Genomic DNA, 22,921 nt, shown 5'->3' with positions numbered 1-22,921 from the left:
AAAGAATGGTGGCAGTGACCTCTTACTCTGAAGACGGAACTTCAAGATCAACTTCCACAATATCTCTTCAAGTAATACATGCCGAGCTTCTTGAGCCACACAAATCCTATGAGTATTGTACTCCCATCTCAAGGAATATCTTTAGGGGAGACGATGACGATATGATGCCATTCATCCCATACGCGGATGATCCAACCTTCGACCACGTAGATCATACCTTGTGTTATGGCTCCTTTGCGTGGCAGGTTGATTATGATCCAGATTGTGAGTACTTACCATTCACTGGATGTAATAAAACATCATTATTGTGAATAGTAGAAGTTATTTCTTTAGAGGCAGCCTATCGCCTCCATACGGTTCACAGTCTACTGTATGAGGATATAGATAGCACGGGAGTCCTTCCCTTCAAGCTTTTCTCAATTCCAGGAAAACCTGGACTGTTTACCCTGAGTCGTCGTCGGTATGGGATTTTTTGATAATTTTTCGTGCTCGCATCCAAACTTTGAATAAATGTACAGTGACCTACTCAAATGGAACGGGACCACCATCCCTTGTTCTTACAGCTTTCCTTCTTCATTGCTGGCTCACAGTATTATTCAACATCGGCTTGAGCGCATCCATGCATTGTTTTGTCCTAACCTCAACTGTATCGAGCCTCTGTGCCCTGTTCATGGTATGGCTTCCTGTTTTTTCCGTTTTTAATGCCCAAACATAATTTGCAGTTGAAATGAACCCCGTGCCGCCACCGCGTAAGCAAAGTATCCGGCTGTCAGAGCTACTGAAACGTGTAGAACACCCCTGCGAAGCTGGCTGCTTCTTGCAGAGCAAGACAGTCGAGGTACTCCCTTGCTGGAGTGAAGACGATATCAATTCGTTTAAGAGCATCTTAGATATCGAGCCAGATATGATACCTTGTGACCATGCTGAATTATGCTTTAAGCCTTGCCACGAGGTTCGTCAACATGAAAATGACGAGAGCTTTCCTTGGTCTGACTATGGTTCAGGTCCTTTATTATCGCAGATCACTATATCCAGATTTCGATGAACTTCAAACTGAGCGTCCGAATGGGGAACACAAGGGGAAGTCGCGATCTCTGGAATTTCGAGGTAGGGACAAATACATGTGGACGCGTATTACTTGACCGACGCTCCACACGAGATAGATATTGACCCGCTCAAGATCACACCGTGTGTGCCCTTATTGCATAAATATCGGATGCTGTACTGGATGCTTTCCACAGGAACGAACCTTGTCATCACTCTGGGCCATGTCATGGTTCATCTGACTGTTTATGTTTTAAGAACAAGGCTCATTGCCAGCGGAACTGCCGTTGCCCCGCCAAATGTATGTTTATGTCTGTTGTCGCCAGTACGAGGCTTAATGCCACCCTTCACCAGGCGCTCGGAGATGGAAAGGTTGTCGCTGTGCAATGGCACGCGACGGAATGAGCTGTGTGAAGGTCAAGCGATGTTCTTGCGTCGAAGCTCGACGCGAGTGTGATCCAGAGCTTTGTGTAAAATGCGGATGTCGGTGCGTGATACCGACTATCTTTTATGTTGCGATTCGTTCTTTAATATATTGTACTTGGCAGAGGTATGTTGCATAGCACTTAGCAAGGGTTGGATGCGTCTAACTCTGAGTTGAAGACCCGGAAAGGAGTACCTGCGGGAACTCCCAGATTCAACAAGGCCACTTCAAGGTATATATGTACATTCGACACCTCAGATCGCATGAATAATTCTATATCAACGATTATAGAAACTGGAGGTCAAGGAAAGTTGTTGGGGTGTAGGTGTATTCCTCCTTGAGCCAGCCAAGCAGGGCGAAATGATCGTGGAGTATGTCGGGGAGCTTATCTACGAAATGACATTTGACAGCCGCGGGTGAGCAGCGTTCATTCGTGAAATTTCCTGTAGCTCACCGAGTTGATAGAGAGGTCGCAGACCATCTTGGACGAAGTTATGTCTTTGGTCTCAACAAAACGCTATCCCTGGATAGTTCGCGTGCAGGCAACGCGTCGAGGTTCATCAACCATTCAGGCGCTAGTGATGCCAGTAGCGAAACGCAGTGTAATTGTCACGCTTTTGGTGTGTAATGTCTGTATCTCTTAATGGCCATCTCAATAACTAAACATTCGACAGCGCGACTTGTGAATGGGGAACATCGTATAGGAATATTTGCGAGTCAGATCATTTCCCTACTATCGCGGACGCGGAATGCTGACAACTGACACAGTTATGGACATTGACCCTGGAACTGAGATCCTCATTGATTATGGCCCAGCGTTCTTCACGGAGCAAAAGAATGCAGAGGCCATGTAAGTCCTGTATTCCATGGCTGACTTTTTTTGCTGCATTTGTAGCCGTTCAATTTAATCTGGTCATTATCAAATAATAGCTCGTACTTTAAAACGCCACAGGCAGCATACTTAATTCTGGTTCAACATTGGAGTCTATCTTGAGTAGTTATAGTCAACTGGCACCAGAACAGATTAGAAATCTTGGATGGTGCGGATTCGACAAATGTCTTATCACACCTTAATGGACAGTTCTTCTGAAGGCTTCTGGACTGTCCTGGCTAAAGTGATTAACCTAACAGAATCGAAATCTGTTTCTCCTGGATTACGCAGGTTCGAAACCTACCGACGACAAGCTTTTTCTCTCTCGGAACACACCTTGACATTCGCTCATGGGTGGTTTCATCGATGGTTCATCTAGCTGGTCTTAGCCAAGCTTGTGGTTATCGCAACAGAATCAAAATCTGTTTCTCTTGGACTGCGCAGGTTCGAAACTTGCTGAACGACACGTTGTTTTTTATCGGAACACACCTTAAAGATTCGCTCGTGGATGGTTTCCTCGGCGGTTCATGTCAACTTCGTCCTGGCCAAAGTGAACCGTTACCACGACAGAATATAAATCTGTGTCTTGGACTGTGCCAGTACAGGTTCGAAACCTGCCGACGCCAAGTTTTTTTTTCTATCGGAACTCCCCTTGAAGATCATGGATGGTTTCCTCGGACATCCATCTTAACTGATCCTATAGCCAGGTGGTTAACCGAATCAAAATCTGTCAAACCTGCCGAGGGCAAAGTTTTTGTTCCTTGTTGGAACACACTTTGACATTCACTCATGGATGGTTTCATCCGATGTGCATCTTAACTGGTCTTAACCAAGTGGTACTACCGCATCAGAATCAAAATCTGTTTCTCTTGGACTGCGCAGGTTCGAAACTTGCCGACATGTTTTTTCTATTAACTGGTGTCATAGTCAGGTGGTCACCGTAACGGAATCGAAATATGTCAAACCTGTCGACTACAAAGGTTTTTGTTCCCTATCGGAACACACTTTGACATTCACTCATGGATGGTCTCGTAGGATATGCATCTTAACTGGTCTTAGCCAAGTGGCACTACCGCAACAGAATCCAAATCTGTTTCTCTTGGACTGCGCAGGTTCGAAGCCTGCCGCCACGTTTTTTCTATCGGAGGACACCTTGACGTTGGCTCATGGATGGTTTCCTCGGTGGTCTACCTAACTGGTCTTAGCCGAGTGGTTACCACAACAGAGTCAAAATCTGTTTCTCTTGGAGTTGGTTCGAAACCTGCTGACAATATTTTTGCGGTATAAAGATCCTCGCAGGTCATGTTGACTATGTAGGCCCAGTCATTGCGTTGAAAATATTAATATGTGATAGTCTGTCTATGAAAAGGAATTCATATTCGTGCCTCGCGATGGCTTCAGCTTTTCCTTTGGAGAGTTTTCCAGTTCTTAATGCACTATGATCACAATCTCATCCGACCAAGTAAAACCAACCTTCTTAGCATATTGTCCAACGACGAATTTTGCACAGCTTTCTCAATTGTCGAGAATACCGCTGATAATTGGTATATTTTTGATGCATTCTCCAAATGATGGTACACGACATTAGTAGTCGTGGGACAAGCTTGCTGCCGGCGAAGCTCGGCCGTTATCTAGTGATTTATACGCATGTAAAACACCACCAGTGACCACCCGTAGTTCCGTGTGCTAGTCATTTATTATTTTATATGACAATCACCCTTGGATTCGGGCTATGCGTCAAATTGCAATCAAATTCTAACAATAACATGAACCGAATTCAAACGAAATAATCGTCACTTTCGACTCTCTAACACCCTTGAGCTCAGTCTACTTCCCTTCAGTTTTCGAATCCCCGATTGTTCACAATACGCTCCTACTCTAGTCTTTCGGTTTCGTATTCTGCGACCTTTCAATCAAATGTGAGCGAGTCCCCACGAACTTGGGGACTCGATCATTAACTTGAATTCAAGGATATTTTCACTGTACTCCGAGACTAACGCTTGTGTTCTAGTAAGGCAAACCTCTACTCACAAATATCCGGCCAAGCGACTGCAACATCTCAGTCAATATGGTATCCTGCGGCGAAAAATTCACGCTCAACTTGTTTTTGTGCATCGTTAGGATAGATCTACAAGATTAATATTAGGGGTATTACCCTAGTTGCTTATAACCGACTTGGGTCACGTGAGGGTATTTTTTTTTCAAGGATGGAGTCGGACTAACTTACGCACTTCAAAAGTTTCAGGCTTCCAGCTTTCGAGAGACAATTTCTTATGATGGCATGACATATGATGCGAGGACTCAGAGCTGCGCCTTCTTTGCTTGTCCCAGGGTCTCCGGAAAACCTGCGTACAATCCATTTATTGCCCCGAACGCTTTCGGACACCGTTACGAATTGGCAACAGGGTGCAGGAGGCGAGTGACGAGTCCTGCCCTATCCTTCTCACACGAGCCAAGTGCTTCGCAAAGTGTTATCCTGGTGTGTCATTTAATGAAGCGAGACAAGCTGAGTTCTCAGAACAAGTGGAGAATTGGAGCATCATGAGTGCCCTTGGGCCTTCAGTGCTCACAGATTCCGACAAATCAAAAACATTACTTCTGTTCCTGCATCCTCCTTGCAGTCTTCCCTTCAACCGTTCTCTCTTCTCTTCACGCGATCTCGGTTCTAAGGTCATGCCCGTTCGAAATCCAACTCAATGCCATCTTGAACCATAGCCAATACATTTCACAGGTTGTGGTGTACTATATACTGGTTGTTGTTGCTGTTCATCATGACATGTATTCGCAGCCAAGAAAACCGATTCGTGGAGTATGCAGTTGGCGAGGTCGAAGAAGAAATTATCGATAATAATATGATGTAGGTCCTAGGACCAAATGCGACACCTTGATCATCATGCGTGAACATGGGCAGTGAAACAATATGTGGGACATCGGACGAGGAATAGTAAGTACTCGATTAAAAAATGGCTTATTCCTCCGAGTCGGCGCCGCATCGTATTCTTTTGGTCAACCGTCGACGTGTCAACCCTGAGTGAACCCTACGGGACGTTCAGCAGTCAGTGAGGTGTATTATTCTTGTAACAAAAAACATAGTACTGATACTTTGTTCGTGAAGTCGTGTATGCATTACCTGGATCAGCTGGCAGATAACTCACTGGACCATCACGTGCGGTGGTCAATACCAGTGGACGCAACGTGCTTCCGCATCATGATTGACCGACATTGTCCGCTTACAAAAGCGTCTGCTGTCCTTACCACCGGAATCAATCCACAACCCTTACAGATTTGGCGATGAATACCCCCATGATATTGTCGAGTCCCAGTCCGCTGTGGATGCGAACACAAGCACACGACGATGCGTCCACAGCTCTCAATTATTTAAAGGATACGGGTCTACAAGGTAGCCATCAAGCTCTCCCCTGCAAACACTACATCGCAGAACAAGCCTTCACTTCTTACCTTGTCTTCACTCCTAACTACCATGATTCCCGGAAGAATTATTCGAATTAGCGACAAGGTTACATTAAGACTTTGGCCCAAGCTTGAGGGCAAGGTCATCACGAGTACCCCGCTTTTCTCCCTCAAACTCAAGCCGATGACGGTTTCTCCGTACTATCCTAACTTGCATCCGGGCGAGTTGGCACCTGCTATCCAACAAGTGGTCATCACAATACCGCCCTTGCCCAAGGCGACCAAGGACGATCAAGAAGACTATCAGGACGACGACGAGGAAAACGATGAGGACGACGACGACGAGGAAAACGATGAGGACGACGACGACGAGGAAAACGATGAGGACGACGACGAGGAAAACGATGAGGACGACGACGAGGAAAACGATGAGGACGAGGAGGAGGAAAATGATGAGGACGAGGAGGAGGAAAACGATGAGGACGACGGCGAGGAAAACGAGGAGGACAACGAGGAGGAAAACGATGAGGACAACGACGACGACGACAAAGAAGACAACGTCAGTATTAGTAGTGATTCATCGGAGGAACAGGATGACAACAGCTGGGAATGCCCACGTCCCACTGCAGGTATGTATTTCATACTTTTTGCTTTTTTTTGGAACTGACAATATCTCCTCTCTGTCGAAACAGGTTTAGAAGACATCAAAGACTGATGATTCTACTGCCAAAGTGGGACGGAAGAGGAAGAGGATAGGTGTCAAGTGTATTATATTTGAGTCAGGGATGGATGGATTGTGAAGGCATTGGACTCAGACACAGCATGGTCGTTGATGAATTTATGCTTATGGACCCTTTATGCACCTGGTGTGCTTGACTACATAGTAGCGAGGAGTAGCTGTGCCTGCTAGTTATTTGTTGTTTTATATGTCTGGGTATCCATACTCATTATAACATCCCCCGCGGTCTTGAAATGTTCATGCGCGCAAGCTCGCTGCAGTCGAAAAGCCCTCCAGAACTTGAATGCATCTTAAGGCTGGGGTTGTGAATTTTCAGGTGTTGTCGTGACTAAAGATCAGACCTTGAGCTTATAGCTGGTCCTTTCCGAATTTTGAAATCAGACGATCTGATTACTGCGAGTATTAATCTGTGACCAACTTTGACCCCAGAACCGACAGTAAGGCAGAGCCGCGGGACGAGAGACGAGGCACGTGTCCCCTTCATTCTTTCCACACTGTGACTTAAAGCACCTTCCTTATGCATCACCTACATCTTTTGATAGATGCCGGCGATATCTCGTGCTTAATACATGTATAGATGTAAAACACCACCAGTGACCACACTGACGTGCGCCAAGATTCGAGCAAGGAGTCGACGGTATTATACACGTGCATTACAGTATCAGTTATACCACACGGTTACACTACATGATAAATCAATATTCCATCAAACCTCACTCGTCCAACTCAGCGCCCAGTCTTTAACAAGTCCCTGAGGTTGTCGCTCAGAGTAGGCATGGCTATCTTTGACAGAGACGCCCTCCCCTCTGATTCAGAGGTAGATGTCCCTCGTCGCCGTAGCACACTACTAGTAGAACTAGTGGCTTCTTCCGCTCGCCTTCTATCAATGTCTGCAACAAGCTGAGCAAATGACAGGAAGAGGACTTCTGCTTGGGCAAGAGTAGAATCGAGTTCAATCGTCATGCTGAGCTCATTACAGTACTTCAGGATCTCGTCGAACTGGTCGAATACATGGTTAGAGAGGAAGGCGCATGGCGGGCAATCAAGGCACACACCTCTACAAGATACCGTAGGATCATATCTCGATGGGACTCCAAGATTGCTAAAGCGACAAAGAGAACGAATTCGTTGCTGTAATAATCCGTCCACAGCACTTCCCATAGACGCAAGACATCGTCAAAAGGGAATTCGCGTTTGAAAGCGATGAGGACCCATCTGTGATAAACAGCGTCAAGGATGTCTTGTCAACAAGTTTCAGTGAAAGTCTTACCGGAAGCAGAAGAACAGATTGAGACCATCGGTTTTTTCTGCAGTAGATGAGAGTCAGATAGTTATAAACATAAAAAATGGATTTAGCGACCTAAATGTCGATATAGATCAGGATCCATGACACTGATCAGCTCTTGAAGCGTCGAGAGCTGCTTCTTCATTCCACTCTGATCCCGAAGGAAATTTTGAATCTGTTGTGAACATCAGAGACAGAATCTTCATCAAGTTTCAGATGCACTCACCATACGATTCATCACCTCCACAAAGCACCAGAATGTCAGCTCCTCGTCGGAACCCATTACAATGTACAAAGGAGCGGAAAGGTCCGACATGCCCTGTACATACCCTGATATTTCTCATTAGATACCGCATACGAATGTAGTATTTCAAATGAGCTCACCAAGCTCTTTGTTGTAGAAATTGTACGTGAGGAGAATGCCTGCGAGACGATCGATGTGTTCATTACTGGGAGATTGTGCACCGATGTCCGACATCTGAGGAGAGATCGTCGTGTACCGACGGTTTCCATTCGGGCCATTGTCAGCGGTATCCTCATAGGAAGTGGAGAAGAGTGGCTGAGTGCGGTCTGTGCGGCGACAATCTACATCGATGCGATGGCGTTCTTCGAGGACATCCGGTCGGTCAAAGACCTCGGGCACACCACACCATTCGTCTTTGATCTCACGGTATCGCTTCCTACAGAACGGGTCAGAAAGTATGGATCTGGTGGTGAAGGCAACATTACCTCTTCTCCTCCCATTTCGCTTCCCTCTCACTACCAGTGATGTCCCATTCGTGAACACCAAGTATGAAGGGCCACATTTTCTTCCTGAGGTTCCCATAAGGAGTGATGCCTCTCCTGAAAACTTGGCGCCTCATCTCTTCAAGCCTGACTTTCGGTCGTCCATCTTTATCAAACCACTTCGCCCAAAGCGCTTCGTCTATCGGGTGTGCCGGGTCTCGAGAGGTTTTGGGAGAGGGAAGGTTGACCGTGGAGTGAAGCAGCTCAAACACACCCAGCGGGGATATCTCCTCAACCACATTCGAGGAGGAGGGCAGTGCTTGAGCCTCTCGTTTGCGCGCCCGATCGCCTTCTTCAGCAACTATGCGAGCCCAGCGTGCAAGATACACTCTCGCACTCTCAAACTCCCCAACGCCCCCTTTCTCCACCCAACTACCCCATTCCAAGTCGCCGTTGGCGTTGACTAGACTCTTGACAGGGTCCGGGAGATGTGGGACGATTGGTTTAGCAAGAGGATGAGAGAGAATGTTTTGCGCGGCGTGGCGTGTCGCTCTAGTGATATTTGAGAAGGATTGCAGCAGCGCCATCCGCGCTTGTGAGCTGGACTGTGCAGTCGATATGGAGGGTGGGTAAAGAGAGCGATGCAAAACGGATGAACGAGGGGCATATGAATTGGGAGGTGCATTGGCAGGAACATCGGTTAATGGACGTGGTCGCCTGTGAGCAGGTACAGGTGAGTGCGAAGAAGCATACGATGACTGTGCAAGGATATCGTCCACAGCGTCGTCATCGAATATCTGAGTGGTATGTGTGTCGATGTCGGCTTTAGATGGGTCGACGATGAACAAGGAAGGCTGTAATGTGGAGCGGAGTAGGTGGGCATAAGATCGCAGACGAGAGAGCAAATCCTCGCCTCCCCATGAGTTTGGGGGTCGAGAGGATGATGGTGATGATGATGTGAAAGGAGGGTATGCACTAGTGGAGTTGCGCCCAGTATGTCGAGACGGCAGTGTCATCGAAAGTGACTCGTCATCATGGAAGTGCAGAGTTGGGAGTGTAGAACTGTTTATTAGGTTTATACCGATGGTACCATCTGTTAGTGATTGGTTTAGCCCTATCAACGTCCAAAGATAACATGAGAACGTACACCATGATGAAAGGGTAGGTGGATGGACAAGAAGAGAGTATATCGAAGTCAGAGGAACCGAGAATGCATAGGACTCTGCTCTTTGTGTAGGAAGGTCGATCAGAACCGCATCTTTGAATGGTGTAAGGTTTTCGGGTTCAAACAGAGAAAAAAGCTGCGGACCTTCATCCTCCTCATCCAGTGTGGCCTTCTCCTCAATCTTCACAAACTTGTTCCACTCGTCGGTTCCCTTCTCGCAGAGCAGTGTCTCTGGAATCCATGCAAGTAGATAGATAGGATTGATAGCCTCCTAGACGACAAAAATGCATGAGCGAGAAATGCGAGACAAGACCTAGCTACTCACGCGCTTGACAAGAGCTACGAAACCCGGGATGTTATCTCTAGCGTATGCGGTCGGATTAACGTAGACCTTGGATTTACTATAGAGAAGGCGGTATTTGCTCTCCTCCTCTGCAGAAGGGGATAATGAACCACTGCTCTCGCTTTGGGTGCGCTGAATCTCGACCATGGAATCGGACTAATAAGAGGGGCTTGAGTCAGCATACCAAAAGGCCAGCTAGTGGCGACTCACTGAAATTATGGACAAGGAACCGTCAGAGTAACAAGCACGATGATTCTTGCCCACAAGCATCAGTACTTGGGCCACGTACTTCTATTCAGTGTTCGTTCGCTGCGAGCTGCGGGCTGCGTGTTACAAAAATGTACTGAGTGTGAATACATCAAGTCTCCATTTGTAGGCCTCCCGCAGTTTGCCACAATTCCAGTACGAATTTTAAAAAACGTTATTCACTTCGTTTAGTATCTGTGGACTATGGAGATATCACAATGCCGACTACACTTTCGGAAGTACACCACAGGAAGAGAACGTTCTTCCTGAGCAGGTCTTTTTACCAGATATGAAGAAGATTCCGTCCAGGATGAATATTCCCCTTCTGGTAAGGACAGACAACAATTGGGATCTGTCAGTCAAACGACCGTGACAGTGGCGCACGATGCAACGAGGTTAGCATTAGACTGCGGGGCTGTTTGAGAGACCCTTCTTGTAAGTTAGAAGGCAAGATCTTGCAATTTGTTTCGCTAAACACCAAATGGGCTTGATCCGCGCGCATGCGCAGTGCGCTTGCACTCAACATACGCATAAAGGCGCTCACCCCACAAGTTTACAACATCAACAGAGCAAGTATAATGATGATATGGCGAACGCTCTAACATAACAACGTTTATTTTTGGTAAGACCACACATTCCGGAGCACTACAAGAACAAACCATCAGTACAGTCCAGACAAATTACTCATAGAGAACAAGACTTACAACCCGCCTTCGTTGCTAGCCGGTTGATAGAGTCATCGCTCTCCCCTTGTGATCGCACTTGTCCGCAGAGCGCAAACGAGGTGTAGGTGTTCAGGGCACGACCGTTAGCATCAACATCAGCGACGTTAATCTGGACCGAAGCATGGTCCTTGGAGGTAATCAAACGGTCTGAGCCATGGATGGGTTAACGCTCTAAGACGGTGTTTGGCTCAAAACATACTGGTGGCCGCACACTTGCGGGGGACGTAGAGGTCAACAAGAACGCCCTGATACCAATGTAAGCGGTAAGACTAGGATGTAGCATGACGACGTTAATACGGACCTGGTCGTTTTCCATTGCGAGATCGAGATTTTGGCTATGGTGTGCAATGTGCAATCTACAGGGATGATGCGTGGGATAGTTCGTGAAGCAACTGTACAGTTAGTGCCACGTGGCCTGCGATCATATGGGATTTCCTCTTTAGGACAAACCACTTCAAACTTCGAAGGAAGGTCAAAAAGATACACTTATATTGTTTGTGTATCGTGACGTATCGTTACATGCAGTTTGAAAACGAAGCGGGAGCATCAGGAGGACTCGAGGTACGATGATACTGGAAAAGAAATTCGAAAGATGGTAATGCAGATATAATGATAACAGAGATCAGGTGCGACTGTCAAAGTAGGGCTCTATAAAGCAGGAGCAACGAGCAGAGATTGATGGTACGGAAGCGCGGCGAGCAGGTACAAATAAATACTATTTCAGATACAAAGAAGGCCTGATAAGAACAGCTATTGCTGATCCAAGGCGGAGCGTAGTCCATGGCGAAAGCGAAAATAGAGATCGTGCAATGGATGATTGAGCAGATTCGTGGCAGGATACATGGTGTTCGTTGAGATGGCGCAATGAATGCTGAAGATGGGCGCGAGTAATCCTCGCTATTATAGGAAGATGCAGGTAAGATGGCGGTACAAGTGCTTTGCAGATGGCAGAATATTGGACGATGGCGTCAAAAAGTGTGGCCACGCATGAGTCAACGAAACTACGAGGGGCTATTGGCAGCTCCATGCGGAAAGACTGGCATGAGGTTGTGGAAAGTAACTCGTGTGGGGTCGAAGGGTACCCTAGGGGGCGGAGTCTTGAGACGCTCCCGATCACAGTTGGGGGACTGGAAAGGAAAAAATTGTCTTGATGGCGATTCCAACTCTGGATCATTTCCAAGAGGGTTTGAACGGAGAGATGACTTGCGACGGCGCACGGGTCCAGACGCAGGGATCTCGTCTGAAAAGGCGGGTTCTTCAGCGCCAAGTGCGGGCAGTAGAGACAGATCTGCAGTATCGCAGAGATCGAACCGCGGTGGGAACTCCATGGCGGAGATCCACGGGAGACGATCAAACACAGGAACACGGCCATATACATCGAGAGGCGACTCAATCCGAGGGGGAAAGCGGCGGCGTTTATTCATGGAGCGAGTGGTGCGGGTAGATCCTCGCCTTACTGCAGCACCACAAGGCATTGGTGACTTTGATTTCTAGGAGACACGCATCAGCACTGTTCCAATAAAATAAAAATTACGCGAAAAAACTGACCAGAGACAAAACACGAGGCTCATTGAGTGTAATTGGCGACAACAGTCGCGGGGGACTTAAAAGCATCCTCGACGGTAAATTTTCCTGACGGGCAAATCAGCTCGATTTGAGACCTAGAATATTACTAGGAGACTTACAGAAATTACTGTTGGTGGGACGTGACATTGACGCGTCTCTGGGGAAGGAGACTGTAACGCGTCTTGAAATGAGGCATGGGTGACGCGTCGTGGTGATGGGGCAAATATTGACGGCATTCTTGAGGACTATGCCAGTGGACAATGGTGTTGAGTGTCGTTGGTGTCGTTGGAGGGTAAATAAAGATACAGAGGGACGAAAGAACGTGGCAAAGCTTTATGTTTGGCCAGCGCAAGGCAAATGAACCATTATTGTCGTGCTAAAATGAATGGGAACAATGGAAAAGCTGTAAGCAGGCGATTAGGGTCTGTTTCGAAGCCTCGAGGTTACCGCTCCTAACCTTACCTTAAAAGGAAACCTGACTCGCCTTTGGACACACGCTTTGCCTCTTTCCCACGAAGGGCTGACTCGCGTGAGTCTCATCTCGACGTCGTTTATATTTTTATTCGCATGCATTTTAAGAACCTCTGCGTCAGACCAAAAGGTGCGTGTTACCACTCCAGTACTGACACCAGTAACAGTCCTGTCACAACAGCTATCCGAATCCCTCCACCCAGAGTATTGATATACCTGTACTAAGTAGTATGTGTTCATACCCTTCCAAGCTGATAAGATAATGGTATATCTGCGCTCAGACTCCATGGAGAGTTTTTCGCCACTGGGGAAAATAAATCAGTACCTTTTATCCATCCCGGAAGGATCATGCGCGCGTTAATCATCGCAGATCACGGACACAGCGATTAGTGCCCGTCGTATACCCTCCGTACTTTCTGGATCAATCACGGCGGCTCAGCTCCCAAACACATTGGGAATTAATTCCAATACTCGACATAGACCTCCGCACTCTCCAGATTCCGCGGATGTCACGGTGGTACAGCATTAGATTCTTCCGCTTTCAGTTTTTTGAATGGAAACTGAAACCTGGAAGAATCCAAGTTTGTCAACACATTGGGACTGAGCCAGGCTTTGCTCTATACGCCGTGCCCGCTCTACGGGCAGTCATGACGTTGACATTCCCCTGATGTCTATTCCACCTTTTCCCCGCTGCCAATGGCATGGTACACGTTTTGCTTGGTATTTTTTATCTCAAACATTTCGTCAACTTTATGCTCCCCGTTATTCCTCGCTAATTCATACAGCTTTTGCAACATATTTTCATTGGCTAGCCCAGCGTAAAGTGGACGCTGGCACCTTCATGTGTTCGGAGTGCATTCTCTTTCATCTTGTCTTTTACCCCTATTTTCTCAGTCTCCGCAAGCACTGTGACAAACCAGGAAACATCTTGTGACCGTGCCCTGTGTCGGCACGGAGGCCCTGCCCCTTAGAACAATGAGCTAAAGCGGGTACTCGCTCATCGTGTGTACCACGGACGTAACGCTCACAACCTTGCCCTGTGTCGACACTGAGGCCCTGTCCGAGCTAGGGTAGGTACTCCCTCATCGTGTATATTACCACGGACGTAACGCTCACTACACGACGGGAACTCAGATTCGGCCGGCTTACACGACCATGGTCCCCCGGGCTAGCATCAGACATGTACAGCTTCCGCTGATAGTCGGCGGTGATATAAATAATCGATTTTTTACCCTTGCTGCTTGCCGATTCCCACAATGCAACGCCATGTGAAGAGATATGTGAAGAGATATCAACATTCCCATTCTCTGCTGTCACATTCAAACTTGCTTTGTCGAAGGTATCCCATGGGTGCATTCCATTTTCAAACGACAATCACACTTACTAACACGAGGACAATGCGTTGCGTGTATCCATAGCAGTAGATAACCATTCGAGTGAAATGCTTTTATTCGTGAACATACTAGAGAAGTTTTAGCTATTGTCTCGTAAATGCGATCAACAAAAGACGGAAAAAAAATGCAACGACGACCATGGCAATGATATGATGTGAGCTAGTAGTAAAGTACACAAGAAACGTCAAACGTCTAGTCGATCTCCTCCATTGCCGACGTCGACACGGATTCCAATGGCGGAGGGGGCGCTAGAGTCTTCAGCCGGTGCCGATTCTTCCTCTTCCTCGTCAACGTCGAGACCCAAGCTGATCATACGGTTGATGCGCTTGGCGAATGACGTAGGGTCGTCGAGTGAGAAACCGGAGGTGAGAAGCGCGGTCTCGAATAGGAGGAAGGTGAGGTCACGGACAGACTTGTCAGCCTTATCCTCGGCGACTTTGCGCTTGAGCTCCTTAATTATGGCGTTTGAGGGGTTGAGCTCGAGGGTCTTCTTGGACGCCATGTATGATGACATCGAAGAGTCACGGAGAGCTTGTGCTTTCATGATACGCTCCTACAGACATGTGAATGAGAATTGCCCGTGGAGCGCAAAAAACGATACATACCATGTTAGATGACCAACCGAACTGGCCGGTAACAAGGACGCAAGGAGAGTCGGTGATACGGTTGGAGACAACGACCTTCTCGACCTTGTCACCAAGGGCTTCCTTAATGGTCTGGCACAGGTCGTTGAACTGGGCAGCCTCTTCTTCGCGTAATTTCTTCTCCTCATCAGTCTCCTCGAGCTCGAGACCCTCTTTCGAGACGCAGATAAGCTTCTTGCCCTCGAACTCTTTCAGCTGCGTGACGGCATACTCATCGATGGGGTCAACGAGAAGGAGGACTTCGAAACCCTTCTTCTTGAGCACTTCAAGGAAGGGTGAGTCGCGGACAGCGGCAAGGGATTCACCGGTAAGGTAGTAGATCGAGTTCTGGACCTCAGGCATACGCGTAATGTAGTCTGAAAGCATTATAAGGGAACCACCCAAACGGTACACAGCAAGATACACTTACCCTTGAGCGAAGTCTGTTCCTCGAGAGACTTGGTGGAAAAGAAGCGGAGGAACTCAGCGAGCTTGCTACGGTTCTGAGCATCCTCGTGGATACCAAGCTTCAAGTTCTTGCCGAAAGATTCGTAGAACTTGTTGAAGTTGTCCTTGTCCTCCGAAATTTCGGTGAACAAGTCCATGCACTTCTTGACGATGTTCTTGCGGATGACCTTAAGAATCTTGTTCTGTTGGAGGGTCTCACGCGAGATGTTAAGAGGCAAGTCCTCGGAGTCGACGATACCCTTGACGAAGTTGAGGTACTCGGGGATGAGGTCCTCACAGTCATCCATGATGAAAACGCGGCGGACGTAGAGTTTGATGTTGTTGCGCTTCTTCTTGGTCTCAAAGAGATCGAAAGGCGCGCTATTAAGTCAAGTCAGTAAAGGTGATTGAATGAAGAGACGATACTGACCGCTTTGGAATGTACAAGATTGCCTTGAACTCAAGTTGACCCTCAACGGAGAAGTGCTTGACGGCGAGGTGCTCCTCCCAATCGTTGGTTAGCGATTTGTAGAAGGCACCGTACTCCTCGGCATTTATATCCTGAGGATTACGCGTCCAGATGGGCTTCGTCTTGTTGAGCTCCTCGTTGGTGGTCTCAGTCTCCTTGACCTTCTTGGTCTTCTTCTCTTTGGGCTTGTCATCGTCTTCGACCTCTTCGATCTTGGACTCCTCTTTCTCTTCCTTCAGCTCCTCCTCGTCGTCTTCAACCTCCTATATGTACATGAGCCACGATCAAAGGAAGGCACCCAAAATCAGCTTACCTTCTCAACCTCCTTGGTGACGGCGAGTTGGATGGGGTATGAGATGAACTCAGAGTGTTTCTTGACAATCTCCTTGATCTTCTTCTCCTCAAGGTACTCGGTTTGGTCCTCCTTGAGGTAAAGGCGGATCTCAGTACCACGTCCGAGAGGTTCGCCGGTCGTATCAGGAGTAATCGTGAAGGTGCCACCTGCAGCCGATTCCCAGATGTACTGCTCGTCATCGTTGTGTTTTGAGATGACCTGAACACGCTCGGCAACGAGGTAAGAAGAGTAGAAACCGACACCGAATTGACCGATCATAGAAATGTCGGCACCAGAGCTGAGAGCCTCCATGAAACCCTAAGTTACGTGGATCAGAAAATCAGTCAAGATGAATGATTGAAGGACGCTTACTTTTGTGCCAGACTTGGCGATGGTACCAAGGTTGTTGACCAAGTCGGCTTTGGTCATGCCGACACCAGTATCACGAATGGAGAGGACCTTGTTCTCCTTGTCCGGGGTGATGCGGATGTAGAGCTCCTTCTCGGTCTCGAGAACTGAGGGGTCGGTCAAGGAAGCATAACGGATTTTGTCGAGGGCATCTGAGCCGTTTGAGATAATCTCACGAAGGAAGATCTCCTTGTTCGAGTAGAAGGTGTCTGAGTGGCACAAATATAGATTAGGATAAAAGCATGAAAGATAGAAAATACTAACTGATAATCAAGTCAAGGAGTTGACTGATTTCAGCTTGGAATCCAAAGCTCTCGGTCGCCATTTAGGTCTGAGGGGTAGATTAGTTTAAGAAGGCGCGTCGCAAGATTGAGCTTACAGATTGGGAGATGAAGATCTAAGTAAGTGGAAAAGATGGGGGAATGCCTACAGCAAAGGACGCGTTTAACTGAAGGTCTTAAGTATCTGAATTTTTTGATATTCGAGAACCTTCGATACACAGAATTTCTCAAAACGCACATATTCCAGAACATTCTATCACTTCCCTTTTATAGTGGAACAAGCGGCCCAGAGAACAAAGGCTGTACAATCATCTAGAAGCACATCACTAGGTAACTACAGCATAATAGACAATCCGAATTCAATTGGGCCACCCTAAGCAATTTCTCATTCGTGAAGGCTCTGTCGCAGCACAGGCTAGCCTTGATCTTGGAAGAAGATCAATGGATGTGATGTGATCGATGAAATGAAGTCACCTGCTTTTTCGGTTAGATCACTGACTCGATCATGCCAACGCGACTTGCCATCTAGCCATCATTAAACATGAAGTACTTTTCGACTCGTGGAGGCTCAGTAGAACTCACTTTCGAAGAGGTGGGTCAACTCGTCAACGTCCGATCCATTGATTCAGATTTTTTACAGACAGTGCTTGCCGGTCTCGCACCAGACGGTGGATTGTACATCCCCGCATCAATACCACAGCTCCCAGCTAACTGGCAGAAAGCCTGGGCTAACAAGAGTTTCCCCGAGCTTAGCATCGAGATCCTCTCACTTTTCATCTCTGCAGATGAGATCTCTCAAACAGACCTAGCTGCCCTCGTCCATGCCACGTACAACGACTCCGCATGGCGCCATCCCGATATCACCCCTCTCCATCCTCTCACCACCAACAAGTACATCCTTGAGCTTTTCCATGGGCCCACGTATGCATTCAAGGATGTTGCACTCCAGCTCCTGGGCAACCTCTTCTCCTACTTCCTCCAGCGTCGCAACAATGCAAAATATCCTGGAGAGGAGAGGGAGACGCTGACTGTCGTGGGTGCGACGAGTGGTGATACAGGGAGCGCTGCCATCTACGGGCTGCGTGGCAAGCCTGACGTGTCCATATTCATTCTGCACCCCAAGGGTCGCGTCAGCCCTGTCCAAGAAGCTCAAATGACTACTGTGACGGATGAAAATGTACACAACATTGCTGTGAAGGGAACCTTTGACGATTGTCAGGTAAGTTTGTCCATCATATTCAATTCTTTCTCCAATAGCTTACATACATATAAATCCGCAGGACATCGTCAAAGCCCTCTTCGCTGACACAACCTTCAACGCGAAACACCACCTCGGCGCTGTCAACAGTATAAACTGGGCCCGCATCCTCGCCCAAACAGTCTACTACTTCCTCTCCTACTTCGCCATTCGCCGTACCCTCCCCACCGACGCTGAGCTACAGTTCATTGTCCCAACTGGTAACTTCGGCGACATCCTAGCAGGCTATTACGCTAAGCGTATGGGCCTGCCAGTGGCCAAACTCGTTATCGCTACAAACGCCAACGACATCCTCACTCGCTTCTGGAAGACAGGGCGATATGAAAAGGTGGACTCGAATTCCTCGTCAGCTGCAGTGGGGGGCGTGGTAGAGACTCTATCGCCTGCCATGGATATCCTCGTATCAAGCAACTTCGAGCGCCTATTGTGGTACCTTGCCTTCGGGAATGCACAGAACACCAACACCGGAGGGGATTTGCGTGAGAAAGCCTGTCAGACGGTGAAAGGCTGGATGGACGACGTAAAGTTTATCGGGCGCGTCGTCGTCCCAGATTCAGTGCTCGAGCTGGCAAGGAGGGATTTCACGGCTGAGAGAGTCGATGATAAACAGGTACACTCATACATTTCAATTTCATATAGCGAGCTAAGCAAACGTTACGAAATACATAGATCCGCCAAACGATCCGGGAGTACTACACCTCGCAATCCTACACCGCAGACCCACACACCGCAGTAGGGCTGCACGTCGCAGGCGTCCTCTCCCCCCCACCCAACACCATCCAAATTATCCTCTCCACTGCACACCCCGCAAAATTTTCTGAGGCAGTCACGAGCGCACTGGATGGCGTGCCAGGGTTCGACTTTGACTCGGTGCTTCCCGAGGCGTTTAAGACGCTGCTGACGATGGAGCGTCGCGTGATAGAGGTTGAAAGGCCTGATGTGGAGCTTGTGAAGGGTGTCGTGGAACAGTTTGCGGTTGTGTGAGTGCTTGATGGTGTGGGGTTCCCCGAGACTGGGGCATCAAAAACAACGTTTGTTGTGCAAAAGAAAGGTCCATTTAGATGCGGATCTTGTATACCAGTGATAGCAATTGTGCATTATCGTCGATATAGGGGAGGGTCTCCCTCCCTCCAATATTTGAGGATCAAGGTGCTTTAAGTGTAGAAAGAATGAAGGGGACACGTACCTCGTCCCGCGGCTCTGCCTTGCTGTCGGTTCTGGGGTCGAAGTTGGTCACAGATTAATATTCGCGGTGATCAGATCGTCCGATCCTAAAATTCGGAAAGGACCAGCTATGTATAAGCTCAAGGTCTGATCTTTAGTCACGACAACACCTGAAAATTCACAACCCCAGCCTTAAGATGCATTCAAGTTCTGAAGGGCTTTTCGACTGCGGTGAGCTTCAAGTTGCGCGCATGAATATTTCAAGACCGCGGGGGATGCTATAATGAGTATGGATACCCAGACGTATAAAACAACAAATAACTAGTAGGCACAGCTACTCATCGCTACTATGTAGTCGAGCACATCAGGTGCATGAAGGGTCCACAAGCATAAATACATCAACGACCATGCTGTGGACGTCTGAGTCCAATGCCTTGACAATTCATCAATCCCCGACCCAAATATAATACACTTGACACCTACTAGTCCTCCCTCTTCCGCTTCTGCTACTTTTGCTCCATCGCACTAAGATCCGGTTCATCGGACGACATCGTCTGGTGGACAGCCTCGAGGGTACCAACAGTCGACTGAGCGGATTGATTGTTGCCTTTCATCAATGTAAGTGACTGTTATTCAGATGTCCTACCTACGTACTTCAACACTTAACGTACAATTTTCAAATATATGAAGTTCAGCCGGTAGATTCGCCATCACGTCAACAACAAGAACATCTAGCATTCACTACTTTGGAAATTCTTTCAACTCCCAAAGTTGCGAACTATTTCCCGGCTCCACCATCTGCAGTTCAATCTAGGTAGAGTAGTCAAGGTCTCTCCACATGAATTCACAGGAAACGGTCGACCTACCTTTCCCTTTTCATTCATCGTCCAACACAGGTTTCCAAACTCGGAGCGAATGCTGGCGGAGGGACACTTGTGTAAGCTAAACATATGGCAATCGACAGACCGCTTACACATAGGCATTTCCTGACTTTGTGATGTTCCAAATGGGAAGTGAACTATGGGAGGCCGCACTCGTGATAATAGACGATCCCGAGGTAACGCTTTTAGGATCCTGGGTTGATCTGATGTACCAGTCGCGGGTTGGATTCTTGAGCCACGCTATGCCCTGCCAGTTTCTTTCACCCCCCACTTGCCACTACACTGGAGCTTAACACCAGCAGGATCAGGGTGGAGAATAGTATACGGACCTTCTGCTCGCTTCTCCCAGTATTTCCAGTGGCCAACCATACCTCTTTATTTTCGGCAACAAGGTCACCCTCGACACACTTGTGACTTGCTATAAGCGGGGAAATGGTGTAGTAGCCGTACATGCTGTTCGAAATCGGAGATCCCGAAGAATACAGCTGGTCCATGATGAGTTCCATGGAACTGTACGTGACCACTTGCATACGTTTGCCGAAGACGGGATTTTGCCCTAGATTAACATGGTAGGAGACACTCCTCACATTTCCGGGGAGTCTCTTCTTGTAGGAGTGTACAGTTCTGTAGTCGATGAGGATGTGGTAGTGACTGCCGAAATCAAATACCATGATGGCAGTGTTACTGGCAGGCGTCGAAATCTTGCCATCCAGTGGGACACGCTCCTCCGTGCCCCAGCCGACCCTGGTCTGCATAGTGTTGAACACGATTGCGTTCTCGGGGCGGCGAAAACTGATATGAAGGAGCAAGTTCTTATTGTTGTCCTGAAGATTGAGGTTCGTGTTGTCGATCCCATGCTTCAAGTCTGGTGTCTCGTCATATGAAACGGGCCAGAAAGCGATGATTCCATCAGTTGTGATGTCACCGCCCTTGATATAAACATCTTTTCCGATGTCAAGGGTGTAGCTGTTTGACATGGGGGATATTGAGTTCGTCTGGTGAGATCGTGGGTTAGCTGCATGAAGATTGTAACATATGTATATGTTAACACAGCGAGGTTTCGACATTTTACCACATTTTGCCACGAGTGAAATCACATTCAAAATGTAATATAGAGCGCTCCAAAGTGTTCCAGGCTAGGACCACACTATTGCACGTCAGAAAAGTGGTGTTTGCTGTGTACATGTATCGTCACCGTGGTGCGGGGAACATCCTTGAGGCCTGACTCAGGGTTGATGCGGTTAGCAAAAATTAAGGTTCTGAAAATTAACTTAACATCTTCCGACTCCAATAGTCAAGGTTTGGTGTAAACTCAACGGGTCTCAAGTTAATAAAAATCCTTAGCAAAAACACTAGTCACAATCAGCTCGGATCATCATCAGTTGCATTTTTCAGCGTTCTGTTCAATATATTTATAGTTCCGTTCGATAGCATCAGACGACTACTGATCGGCTCACCCCGAGCGCTCAAAATTCTCGAAGATCTGGGCGCTTCATGCCTTATTTCAGCGTCAGCCTGGGTCCTGGGCTTTTTCGCAGGAGCCCCAATTGAGGCAAGTTGGGATCCGTGCAGGGCCTAAAGGGACACGAAACTTATAAGTACAGCAAGCTCCACGGGCCAATCCATGGAACAGGTGAGGTGAAGCTGATATATTTGAACGTAATACCAACCCAATCCTCTGACAAGTCGTTCCCCAAAACACATTTTGAATCACAAACGCAGTTCCAACAACAACGCAATTCTTAGGTCTCCACGACATCGGGCCCGGCGAGTCGGAATTTTGGTTTTACCAATGACTTGTCGTGATACTAGGCATCTTCCGTACGTAGGGATGTGGGGTTGAGTCTCTTTTTCTTTAAGAGGACTTGAAATCTTCATACAGCCATCACACAGTGGGGATTTCGACATTTTACCACATTTTGCCACATTCGAAATGCAATCTAGAGCGTTCCGGGCTAGGTTTAGAATGCTCTAGCCAGCTCTAGATCTGCTTTTGATTAAAATTTTGCACGAGGTAAATTGTCCAAACCTCCGATGTGACATTGCCTCTTTCTGACTTCCTATCGTAGGCCGTTGAGGTCGGAAGCGCCTGTACTGAGAGTTTAGTCACATTTCAGGGCGCTTACTTGTTAGGTATCTCTTGGATTATCAGATTTATCTGGTATATGAAAGCGATATACTTCGACCACGGGATCAATCTTTTGGAGCCGCTATCACGAGACTGAATGCTATATTGTTCCCGTTCATATAGCCCACGAGCTAGGAGTGTGGATGATAAGGTCAGATAGGTAAATGAAGTTGCACGTCAAAACATGATGCATTAATTGCTACGATGCATTGTGACCTTAGTGTGAGTCTTCGATTTACTGAAGAGCTTTTCGATGTCAGCGTCGGTTATGAACCAGGGTGATAACATGGGCGTCACTGTTGTCACTTGCGTTTGCATGCGGCACCTGGCATGTTTAACGATAGTCCTATGACCAAAACCCCTTGTCATTGCCAGATCCAGAGTTCCCAAAATGCTTATTACTGAGTCACTGGCATAATCATATTTCCTGTCTCACCATTTTTCATGTCAACGTGACGGCTGTGTTGAGTACCCATTGCAGCAATGCGAATCCTTGCGGTTGCTAGCGCTCATATGTT

At 47.6% G+C, this 22,921-nt stretch overlaps 7 protein-coding genes across 7 annotated transcripts; 2 read left to right on the top strand and 5 right to left on the bottom strand.

Moving 5' to 3' along the window:
• Positions 1-5: 5 nt before the first annotated feature.
• DFJ58DRAFT_648419 (uncharacterized protein) lies at positions 6-2,322 on the top strand (the record flags this gene model as incomplete). Its single annotated transcript, XM_041381474.1, has 13 exons — positions 6-264; positions 316-460; positions 519-673; positions 723-952; positions 1,005-1,107; positions 1,164-1,188; positions 1,242-1,345; positions 1,399-1,527; positions 1,642-1,700; positions 1,760-1,884; positions 1,934-2,088; positions 2,143-2,184; positions 2,237-2,322. The coding sequence occupies 13 exons, from the start codon at positions 6-8 to the stop codon at positions 2,320-2,322; spliced, it is 1,617 nt and encodes a 538-aa protein (XP_041251395.1).
• A 4,727-nt stretch (positions 2,323-7,049) lies between these two features.
• DFJ58DRAFT_753222 (GTPase-activating protein gyp7) lies at positions 7,050-10,402 on the bottom strand. The gene is made up of 11 exons (XM_041387907.1): positions 10,219-10,402; positions 9,991-10,164; positions 9,810-9,936; positions 9,648-9,758; positions 8,504-9,593; positions 8,159-8,454; positions 8,001-8,104; positions 7,850-7,949; positions 7,760-7,796; positions 7,545-7,704; positions 7,050-7,488 (listed from the first exon to the last, which is right to left on the bottom strand). The coding sequence occupies exons 1-11, from the start codon at positions 10,276-10,278 to the stop codon at positions 7,216-7,218; spliced, it is 2,532 nt and encodes an 843-aa protein (XP_041251394.1). The 5' UTR covers positions 10,279-10,402; the 3' UTR covers positions 7,050-7,215.
• A 101-nt stretch (positions 10,403-10,503) lies between these two features.
• On the bottom strand, positions 10,504-11,422 carry DFJ58DRAFT_753219 (ribosomal protein S21e). The gene is made up of 4 exons (XM_041387906.1): positions 11,281-11,422; positions 11,179-11,224; positions 10,959-11,126; positions 10,504-10,899 (listed from the first exon to the last, which is right to left on the bottom strand). The coding sequence occupies exons 1-4, from the start codon at positions 11,293-11,295 to the stop codon at positions 10,868-10,870; spliced, it is 261 nt and encodes an 86-aa protein (XP_041251393.1). The 5' UTR covers positions 11,296-11,422; the 3' UTR covers positions 10,504-10,867.
• A 342-nt stretch (positions 11,423-11,764) lies between these two features.
• Positions 11,765-12,987, bottom strand: DFJ58DRAFT_11134 (uncharacterized protein). Its single transcript, XM_041378676.1, has 3 exons — positions 12,665-12,987; positions 12,528-12,611; positions 11,765-12,469 (listed from the first exon to the last, which is right to left on the bottom strand). Exons 1-3 carry the CDS (start codon positions 12,779-12,781, stop codon positions 11,981-11,983), a joined length of 690 nt encoding a protein of 229 aa, XP_041251392.1. The 5' UTR covers positions 12,782-12,987; the 3' UTR covers positions 11,765-11,980.
• A 1,318-nt stretch (positions 12,988-14,305) lies between these two features.
• Positions 14,306-17,187, bottom strand: DFJ58DRAFT_674336 (heat shock protein 90). Its single transcript, XM_041383087.1, has 7 exons — positions 16,956-17,187; positions 16,656-16,900; positions 16,263-16,601; positions 15,911-16,212; positions 15,464-15,861; positions 15,016-15,410; positions 14,306-14,963 (listed from the first exon to the last, which is right to left on the bottom strand). The coding sequence occupies exons 1-7, from the start codon at positions 17,014-17,016 to the stop codon at positions 14,595-14,597; spliced, it is 2,109 nt and encodes a 702-aa protein (XP_041251391.1). The 5' UTR covers positions 17,017-17,187; the 3' UTR covers positions 14,306-14,594.
• Positions 17,188-17,284: 97 nt separating this feature from the next.
• On the top strand, positions 17,285-19,388 carry DFJ58DRAFT_674333 (tryptophan synthase beta subunit-like PLP-dependent enzyme). The gene is made up of 4 exons (XM_041383086.1): positions 17,285-17,564; positions 17,613-18,191; positions 18,253-18,840; positions 18,900-19,388. The coding sequence occupies exons 1-4, from the start codon at positions 17,514-17,516 to the stop codon at positions 19,212-19,214; spliced, it is 1,533 nt and encodes a 510-aa protein (XP_041251390.1). The 5' UTR covers positions 17,285-17,513; the 3' UTR covers positions 19,215-19,388.
• Positions 19,389-20,007: 619 nt separating this feature from the next.
• DFJ58DRAFT_753215 (uncharacterized protein) lies at positions 20,008-21,587 on the bottom strand. Its single transcript, XM_041387905.1, has 4 exons — positions 20,557-21,587; positions 20,368-20,532; positions 20,261-20,312; positions 20,008-20,204 (listed from the first exon to the last, which is right to left on the bottom strand). The coding sequence occupies exons 1-2, from the start codon at positions 21,340-21,342 to the stop codon at positions 20,461-20,463; spliced, it is 858 nt and encodes a 285-aa protein (XP_041251389.1). The 5' UTR covers positions 21,343-21,587; the 3' UTR covers positions 20,008-20,204; positions 20,261-20,312; positions 20,368-20,460.
• Between the last annotated feature and the right edge of the window lie 1,334 nt (positions 21,588-22,921).

This window comes from Suillus subalutaceus (assembly GCF_016647625.1).
Source record: "Suillus subalutaceus strain FC151 chromosome Unknown DFJ58scaffold_1, whole genome shotgun sequence".
Taxonomy (NCBI): Eukaryota; Fungi; Basidiomycota; class Agaricomycetes; order Boletales; family Suillaceae; genus Suillus; species Suillus subalutaceus.
The sequence above is the reverse complement of the archived record's forward strand: the minus strand, read 5'-3'. Positions and strand labels throughout refer to the sequence as shown.

Coding starts and splice junctions, on each gene's coding strand:
- DFJ58DRAFT_753222 (XM_041387907.1), bottom strand. CDS start 10,278: ATGCTTGTGGGCAAGAATCATCGTGCTTGTTACTCTGACGGTTCCTTG. Junction 7,950..8,000: donor TGGAGGTGATGAATCGTATG/GTGAGTGCATCT, acceptor TGTTCACAACAG/ATTCAAAATTTCCTTCGGGA. Junction 7,705..7,759: donor AATCTGTTCTTCTGCTTCCG/GTAAGACTTTCA, acceptor TGTTTATCACAG/ATGGGTCCTCATCGCTTTCA.
- DFJ58DRAFT_753219 (XM_041387906.1), bottom strand. Junction 11,127..11,178: donor CCGCAAGTGTGCGGCCACCA/GTATGTTTTGAG, acceptor TCCATGGCTCAG/ACCGTTTGATTACCTCCAAG. Junction 10,900..10,958: donor GCTAGCAACGAAGGCGGGTT/GTAAGTCTTGTT, acceptor TTGTTCTTGTAG/TGCTCCGGAATGTGTGGTCT.
- DFJ58DRAFT_11134 (XM_041378676.1), bottom strand. CDS start 12,781: ATGCCGTCAATATTTGCCCCATCACCACGACGCGTCACCCATGCCTCA. Junction 12,612..12,664: donor TCCCACCAACAGTAATTTCT/GTAAGTCTCCTA, acceptor TTTGCCCGTCAG/GAAAATTTACCGTCGAGGAT. Junction 12,470..12,527: donor AGCCTCGTGTTTTGTCTCTG/GTCAGTTTTTTC, acceptor CGTGTCTCCTAG/AAATCAAAGTCACCAATGCC.
- DFJ58DRAFT_674336 (XM_041383087.1), bottom strand. CDS start 17,016: ATGGCGACCGAGAGCTTTGGATTCCAAGCTGAAATCAGTCAACTCCTT. Junction 15,411..15,463: donor GGAACAGACTTCGCTCAAGG/GTAAGTGTATCT, acceptor TAATGCTTTCAG/ACTACATTACGCGTATGCCT. Junction 14,964..15,015: donor TCGGTTGGTCATCTAACATG/GTATGTATCGTT, acceptor ACATGTCTGTAG/GAGCGTATCATGAAAGCACA.
- DFJ58DRAFT_674333 (XM_041383086.1), top strand. CDS start 17,514: ATGAAGTACTTTTCGACTCGTGGAGGCTCAGTAGAACTCACTTTCGAA. Junction 17,565..17,612: donor TAGAACTCACTTTCGAAGAG/GTGGGTCAACTC, acceptor GATTTTTTACAG/ACAGTGCTTGCCGGTCTCGC. Junction 18,841..18,899: donor AGAGAGTCGATGATAAACAG/GTACACTCATAC, acceptor CGAAATACATAG/ATCCGCCAAACGATCCGGGA.
- DFJ58DRAFT_753215 (XM_041387905.1), bottom strand. CDS start 21,342: ATGTCGAAACCTCGCTGTGTTAACATATACATATGTTACAATCTTCAT. Junction 20,533..20,556: donor TGCTGGTGTTAAGCTCCAGT/GTAGTGGCAAGT, acceptor GGGGGGTGAAAG/AAACTGGCAGGGCATAGCGT.